The sequence below is a fragment of the Octopus bimaculoides genome, chromosome Z (assembly GCF_046866305.1).
Source record: "Octopus bimaculoides isolate indiv1 chromosome Z, ASM4686630v1, whole genome shotgun sequence".
NCBI classification, from domain to species: Eukaryota; Metazoa; Mollusca; class Cephalopoda; order Octopoda; family Octopodidae; genus Octopus; species Octopus bimaculoides.
The window spans coordinates 21048249-21057205 of record NC_142944.1 but is presented as its reverse complement, the minus strand read 5'-3'; the positions used below and the strand labels follow the sequence as shown (position 1 = coordinate 21057205).

The 8957-nt window shown below is 37.3% G+C and overlaps 1 protein-coding gene across 3 annotated transcripts in view; it reads right to left on the bottom strand.

Moving 5' to 3' along the window:
• LOC106875634 (oxysterol-binding protein 1) overlaps positions 1-2141 on the bottom strand; it is a 208765-nt gene extending 206624 nt beyond the window's left edge. The window contains exon 1 of one of the 3 annotated variants that reach the window (XM_089364962.1): positions 1311-2141. In XM_089364962.1, coding sequence (XP_089221088.1) covers positions 1311-1492 — 182 coding nt within the window. In that variant the 5' untranslated portion in view covers positions 1493-2141. The remainder of the gene's footprint in view (positions 1-1310) is intronic. The other 2 variants (XM_089364963.1, XM_089364964.1) reach the window with 2 other exon arrangements.
• Positions 2142-8957: the final 6816 nt, after the last annotated feature.

Here is an 8957-nt window from a genome sequence, read left to right as displayed (position 1 = left end):
ACAGGTCTATATCCAACATTAATAATACAGTTGTACTTTCGCCAACTCGCTATTTTTTCGGTTCCAGACTGAACCTTACTGGGGTCCCTAGGTCAAACACCTCGTTGTGACAACACCATCACTAATCGGTTTTGTAATTATCTATCTAGAACGTGTAATGTTCACAGACGAGATCCACTTTATCTGCCTCTGCCCTCCCTTTAACATGAAAATTTGAAAACCAGATGTATTCATTCGTTTTCGCTAACTTTCCCACGTTCCCACATCATGCTTCATCATGATGTAACAGCACCTAAACATCTACAATTTATCCATATATACGTGCGTGCGTGCACATTATATATATATATATATATATATATATATATATATATATATATATATGAAGGACGAAGTGCACAATATAAACAAAATGGTGCTACAACATATGCTTATGATCCAAATACATACAAAATAATGAATATACATGTTGAAAAATGAAATACCAAATGTAAGTCCAATCAAAAGTGAAGGACTCTCTGACACACACACATCATATATATATATATATATATATATATATATAGTTACATCAGACCCCGTCCAACAATACGAAGGACGAGCAGAGGAAAATGTTACTGCTGTTACTTGTACATCAAAGATGAATGCAAAAGTTTTGTGTGTGTGTGTGTGTGTGTGTATGAATGTATGTATAATGTGTGTACAAATATGAACAAAAAAATTAAGACGACGCCTCTCCTGTCGTTCTGATAGGGTTTGGCCGAATGGATCGGAGGATTTAGAGCGAGTCACAGGCTAGATGGACAGACAGACAGACATATATAATTAAGATGAAGCTGAAGATAACAATGTAAATACAAATAAATGTCTTGTCTTGTCTTGGCCATCCACCCGTCCATCCATCCATCCGTTCGTTCGTTCGTCCGTTTGTTTGTTCGTCCGTCCTTGTATGTATATTCTCCTTCCCATCCAGTCACCATCCATTTTAGCATTCAGCTTCAAAACCGCTGCATCAACGATGGAATAATAATGAACAGCAGGAAGATTCTGAGCATTTGCATAAGAGATAATAAATGTAATGACAGACAAAATCGGCAACGAAAAAATCATTAAAACAAAGAAAATTTACACACTACATATTCATATATATATATTTACACACACACATATATATATAACGTTATATCATATATTACATACATCTGTCATTGACCAACATAAAATATGCAATCAAAAATGTAACAGAAGCTAAAGGTAATTTGCAATATATATATACATATACATGCTGGTAATATATTAACATTGCTCACCTGTAATAAGAAAGCAGGCCATTCTGTAAGACAAACCATCGTCTTTGGTAGCCTTTCAGGTAATTTGTCCACTTGTTCAGCCAGCCTTTATACTGGTCAGTCTGGTGCAGTTTTGGTTCAGACATACCAGTCGATTTTAATGATCCTGGTCCAAGCTCATAGCCTGTCGAAGAACTGTCCATGGAGTTTATCCCTCAATTTCAGGGATGGGGGGGGGGGAAACCCTTGTGTTTTTTTTTAAAGACCACAGAACGATAGAGTTGCTTGTCTGTCTGTCGGTCCGTACGTCTTCCTCTTTGGTCGTCTGTCTATCAGCAGTCAATTCCTGTTTTCTTCTTTTTTTTTTATCCCTCTCTCTCTCTATTACTTTTTTTTCCTCTGCCACTATTAATTTATATAAATCTTTCTCTAAATTCTTCCTTTGCTGTTTATTGCTATTATTACAATTTATTGCTCTCTGTCTCTCTTTCCCTTTGTGTCTTTCTATGTATCTATCTAACTATTCTAACTCGTGGAATTATGACAACATCACTGTCACACCTTGTGCGTGTATCTCTGTGTCCACCAGAGCACCACTTTCTCTCTATCAACTCTTACCTGCTCTGTTGCTGCCATTCCAATATGCCAATATGGCAGCCTAGACACGTCACACACGGTAGTGGCAGTGGGAGTAGAATGAGAGACGGAGTGGTAGGGTGTAGCATCAGCAGCAGCACCAGCGAAAGACTGAGTAGTAGCAGCAGCGGCAGTAGTAGTAGTGTTGATGGTGGTGCTGATTAGGGTTATGGTGATATGTAGTAGTAGTAGTAGTAGTGATAAATCGCCGCCGTAGTGGTAATGTTGATGATGTACTGTGGCAGCAATAGAGATGGTGTCGTAGTAGTAGTAGTGTTGGCAGTAGTGGGTGAGGATGACGGTAATGGGTGGCTGCTGCCCCTGCTACTACTATTACTGTTGATAGTATTGTTGCCGCTACTGCTGGTGCTCGCTATTTTTACTCACCGCCGTCACCATCACCAAGAAGTCAACCTCGACAACATCACCGATTCTATCAACGGTAGTGGCACTGCTAGCACCACCCCAGCAGCAGTAGCATTAACACCCTTAATTGCTGTGATAGAAGCAACATCATCTCTATGACATTCTCTCATTATGTTATCTCGCTAGTTTATTCCCGTCTAGGTTTCGGCCATTCGGTATTCCAGCTAGCACATTATGGCTAAAAACAAATTAAATACACACACGCACGCACACATACATTCATACATGCATACATATATATATATATATACACATACAATCATATATATAGACGAGGGTGGGTATTTAATGTCCGATTTTAAGTTAGAAATCAATAATTTTCTAACTATTTTCTTAACCAGCATACTTACCTTCCACCTTTTAACCTACTCCTGAACTTTCCTTGCTCCAACTATATTTTCCATCTGTTCTTTATTTTTTACGTTTTTGTCTTTTTCTTTCTTCTTTTTTGTTTCTAAAAATGCAACTATTTACATCGAATACAAGCCACCCACCCCCTCTCTTTCTCACTCACCCATCTCCACACAGACATGAGTAATATGTATATATATATATATATGTATATATATATATATTGGTATGTGTGTTCGTGCTATTATTATTTTGAAACCTAGTTAGGATTAAGCAGTATCAACATCCATTATTAGGACATTCTATAACTAGCAAGATATTGCTGGAATCGAGTACAGAAGTGGATAAAAAGTTACTATGTCAGTGCTACCGCTACCACACGTCTTTGTTTCCTTTATAAATATTAAAATATTTATACCTTCGAATATTTAATATAGTCATAAATAACAGGAGATATTGTACAAAAAGAAGAAATAACTTTACTGTTCTCAATATACGAAATGCCAACAGGCGTGTATCTTTCAATATAGGCTCTGGAAAATACTTTAACCAGCTTTCATCAGGTTGCTAACCCTTTTGCCACGAAGCTCAAGTATGACCCACATATCTAGGTAATGCTTCTGCTATGTACAGCACATCCTTACACTACATCCCAAAATATAGGCCATCCAACAGATTGGCAAAGAGTCGCTAACCACCACTCTACGACCACCCACTCATACACAACAATGTTTTATTCGTGTTGTTCCCACTCTATCTTTTTCTCTCTCACTCTCTTCTGCCACAAACTTATCGGCCTTTGTTTCTCTTGACTAACTAGCTACAACACCCGTGTCTCTCTTTATCATTCATTTCGACAATGTCACAAACCTCCCTCCTTACACACCATAAACGCTTAATCTAATAATTCTTCTCTGGAGTTGCAACCTTTTGATATTTTCTCCTGCCCACAATTTTCCTAACGACATCAACCTTGCAGAAGTTCAAGTTAGACATCATCTACATCAACCTCACCAGTCTAGCAAGATATACAAAATGTTATGGGTACTATCTCTTATCCTCTCATTAAATACAACAAATGATTATTTATTTATCTATTTATTACAATATAAGGAAAGAGTGAGAACCCATGACCCTTCCTAAATTAGGACAGTTGGATGCAGGAAAATGTAGTTATTATTTACTTTCAAAGGTCACTAGATGAGAAGACTATGGGCAAGGATGGGTTGAGCTTCAAGAGAACTGCTGCTCTGAGCAGACAGGATCGGTTAAAATGTTTAAATGCTAATGTGGTATTGAGACACTGTAAGGACAGCAGGGTAAAAAGACAAGGTCACTTTAACCTTCTTGATACCAATCTGTCTGATAAAGCTTCTCATTCTATGACAAACTTTGCTGTTAAAGTGATTTAACCATTTAGCATTCAAACCAGTCATATTCAGCCCAAATGTTCAATTTGTTTTATGTTTAAAGCAGCCAAATCCAGTCTCTCACATCTACCATCATCATCATCATCGTTTAACGTCCGCTTTCCATGCTAGCATGGGTCAGACGATTTGACTGAGGACTGGTGAACAGATGGCTACACCAGGCTCCAATCTGATTTGGCAGAGTTTCTACAGCTGGATGCCCTTCCTAACACCAACCACTCCGTGAGTGTAGTGGTTGCTTTTATGTACCACCAGCACGAAGGCCAGTCAGGCGGTACTGACAACGGCCACGCTCAAAATGGTGTATTTTATGTGCCACCTGCAGAGGAGCCAGTCCAGCAGCACTGGCAACAATCTCGCTCGAATGTCTTTACATGTGCCACCTGCACAAGTGCTAGGACGCTGGGCACAGGTGCCATCACGATTTCCTTTTTGCTTGCTCCAACAGGTCTTCGCAAGCCGAATTTCATGTCCAATGAAGGAGACGACGTTGGCATGGGTGCCAGTCGACGAATTTAGTTCGATTTTGATTTCACTTGCCTCAACAGGTTTTTGCAAGCGGAGTTTAATTTCCAATGAAGGAAAGGTACTCATAAGTGGGCTGGCTACACCCCTGGCAGAGGTGTAAAAATTACAACTTTAAAATTTTGAAGTTATGAGACAATGCACAATTAATTTAAAACAATGTGAGCAAATAAGGATTTAATTTGATAGAATAATTTGAATGTTAAAGGGCTAAATAAAACCTTCCATTACAAACTTCATGTTAGCTTATGATCCAAACATCAACTTCAGCTTCAATAACAACAAAATTATTTTACTAATTCGCTTTTGTATCTGGTTTGCAAGGTTCTTTACATGAATTTGTTGAAACAAATTTTATTGTGTCGAGGGAGAGTCATGGTTCAATTTCAGTTATCATTAGTCAATTGGTTAAATATCCAACTAATTGATTGTATGATTTGCTTTTGTTTTTCAAGGCTCTTTCATTGCTACCTGCAACCTTTTCAATGACTATTGACTTAGTTCGCTTTGGAGGCTGTATTTGTCTACTTGAGAATTTGCCGCATGTGTGCTAGTGTGCTTGTGTATGCATGTAAATTCTTCACTATTTTGAATATCTAATGCTTATTTGTTCACAGTGTTCTAAATCAATCATGCATTGTCTTATAACTTCAAGGTTTCAAAGATGTGATTGTTTATTTCTAGAATAACATTGAAGGGTAAGTGTGAGAAACTGGATTTGGCTTCTTTGAACATCAAACAAGTTGAACATTTGGGCCAGATATGGCTGGTTTGAATGCTAAAAGGTTAAATCACTTTAGCCCTCTAGTATTTAAACCAACCATATCCAGCCAAAATATTCTGCCTGTTTTATGTTCAAACTGGCCAGATGTGGCCTCTCACACCAACCCTACAATGTCATTCTAAAATTTAACAGTTACCTCATCAAAATCTCAAAGCTACAAGATAATGCATGATTAATTAAAGACGTGTGAATAAACGAACATTACTTTTGACAGAATAGTGTGAATGCTAAAGGGTTAACATCAACGTTTGTCTTCATTGTTTTGAAAATTAATTGCAAGAAAAACAGTATTTAAGCAGAAATATGGTAACAAAAAGGTTAAGGAACAAGGTATCTCAGGGCGTAAAGAACTTGTAAGTTTATTATCATCATCATCATTTAACAAAAATGCTGCCTTGAGCTGCACTGTTCAGCAGGAGCTGGTGAGTCAGAAAACTGGACTAAACCCTGCTATCTACTTTGGTATGGTTTCTACAGCTGAAAGCCCTTTCAAATGCCAACCACATTACACACTGCTTTTTACATAACTCAAACAGCAATGAGGTCACCAAGTAATTTGCAGGACAAGATTCCCCCTCCCCATCTCAACAGGGGGATAGTAGTGTTGAGGGACAGAAATAGGTGTCTTGCAAGCATGTTTTGCAATGTTTCCCAGATATGTAGCATAGCTACCCATACACAGGAATCATACAACCTACTTTTTACTCTGAAGGAGCAGTCCTTTGTTATGAACAAAGGTAATAGCTCTGAACTTTGTACAGCCAGTTCTTATTCTAGCAACTACACTTTTATAGCATCCTCCTCTGCTAATAATTTGGCCATCTAGATAACCAAAATTATCTACTACTTCTAAGGATACCCCAGGGCATTTGAGGAAATCTATTTTTACAAAACATTCAGCTATAAGAACAAGGTAATCAGTGACTCCATCTAAGAATATCTGAAGAAGGAATTTTATTCTGAAATATCATATCAAACTATGGATGACTAAATTACAACAGGTATATAGCCCATTGCTTGTATTATAGTCCATTGTTGTACCATTCAAAACTTTTTATTCTTTACTTTTAAATTCATTTGTTATAACCTGGAGGACCATGATAAACAAGAAACTGCATACTAAATTCAAAAAAATACCTCAAAGGAATTTTTCTAATGATTCTGTCAATCTACCTACTCATCACAATCATCATTTAATCAGCATGTTCCATGCTGGTATGGGCTAATTATTTAATAGGGTCCAATGGATCCAAGGACGGCATCATGCTCTAATGTTTTCTTTGATATGGTTTTTATGGCTGAATGTCCTTCCTAACATCAACCACTTTACAGTGTGTACTGGGTGCTCTCTTTCATGGCCCTATCACTAGTGAAGTCACCATGCAGCTTGTAGGGCTAAGATCACCTTGCACTGAGGATACAACAGAGGGAAAGGCAGACCAAGATTCTTGCTGTAGACAAGCTGCTTGGCTACTCACATAACAGAAGAGAGGATGGAAATAATAATAATAATAATAATAATAATAATCCTTTCTACTAAAGGCACAAGGCCTGAAATTTGGTGGGAGTACTTGACTGGACTTAATTTATTGACCCCGAAAGGCAAAGTTGAGCTCAGAGGAATTTGAACTCAGAATGTAGCGGCAGACAAAATACTGCTAAGCATTTTGCCTGGAGGGCTAACGATTCTGCCAGCTTGCCTTCATAGTAATACTAATAATAATACTAATAATGATGATGATGACATAATAATAATACTTATAATGATGATGATGACAAAAATAATGGTTTCATATTTTAGCACAAGGCTAGCAATTTTGAGTGGGAGAGATAAGTTGTTTACATCAATCCCAATGCTCAACAGGTACTTGTTTTATTGACTCTGAAAGAATGAAAGGCAAAGTCAAACTTGGCAGAATTTGAACTCAGGACGTAAAGACAGACAAAATGCGACTAAGCATTTTGTCCCATGTGTTAATAGTTCTGCCAGCTTTGTCATCTTAATGAAAACAATAATTGGTTTCATATTTTGGCACAATGCCAGTAAGTTCAGAAGAGGGAGTAAGTTGATTATATCGACCCCAGTACTCAACTGGTACTTATTTTATTGACACAGAAAGGATGAAAGTGAAAGTAGGCCGCAGTGGAATTTAAACTCAGAATGTAAAGACAGACAAAATACTGCTAACCATTTTGCCTGTCATGCTGATGCATCTGCCAACTCACTGCCTTATAAATAATAATAGTTTCAAATTTTGCCACAAGGGCAGCAATTTTGGGGGAGAGGTTAAGTCAATTACATTGACCCCAGTGTTCAACTGGTACTTATTTTATCAACCCTGAAAGGATGAAAGGTAAAGTTGACTGGCAGAATTTGAACTTAGAATGTAGCGACGGGTGAAATACTGCTAAGCATTTCGTCTGGCACACTAACAATTCTACCATGATGACTTCAAATTTTGCCACAAGGCCAGTAGTTTTGAGGTGGGGTGGGAGTTGATTTCATTGACCCTAGTACTTGACTGGTACCCATTTTATCAACCTCGAAAGAATGAAAGGCAAAGTCTCCCTCTTTCATGGGTACCATTCACTTTCAGTAATCTGCATTTCTTTATGCAAGCTGTCCTCATTCATACGCATCACATGTCCAAACCAACGCAGTCTTCTCTCTTGCATGCTGCATTTGATTCCAATTATGCCCAGCTTTTCTTGGTCACCAGTTGACTTCTATTATGTATGTATGCATGTATGTATGTATGCATGTATCTATGTATGTAGGTATGTATGTATGTATGTATGTATGTAGGTAGGTATGTAGGTAGGTATGTATGTATGTATGTATGTATGCATGCATGTATGTATGTATGCATGCATGTATGTATGTATGTATGTATGCATGCATGCATGTATGTATGTATGTAAGTAGGTATGTATGTAGGTATGTATGTAGGTATGTATGTAGGTATGTATGTATGTATGTAGGTAGGTATGTATGTATGTATGTATGTAGGTAGGTAGGTAGGTATGGAGGTATGTATGCATGTATATATATGTGTGTGTGTGTGTGTGTATGTGTACACATGCATATATGTATGTGTGCGTATATCTATATATGTTCATATGTATTGCTATGTTCATATGTATGTTTGTTTGTATGTATATATGCATGTATGTTCATATGTATGTTTGTATATATGTATGTATGTTAGTGTGTGTCTGTGGATGTTTGTATATATACATATGCGTATATGTATGTATGCATGTGTCTATGTATGTATATTTGTATATATTGCTATGTTCATACGTTTGTATGTATTGCTATGTTCATACATATGTTTGTGTGTATGTATACATTCATGTATGTATGAATGTATATATGTATGTATGCTTGTATGTATCTTCATATGTATGTATGTGTGTGTGTGTGTCTGTATATATACATATGCATATATGTATATATCTTAGGCACTGGAGTATTTCTGAGAAGTTGTCCAGTTACGTGACTGTCTTTAATCT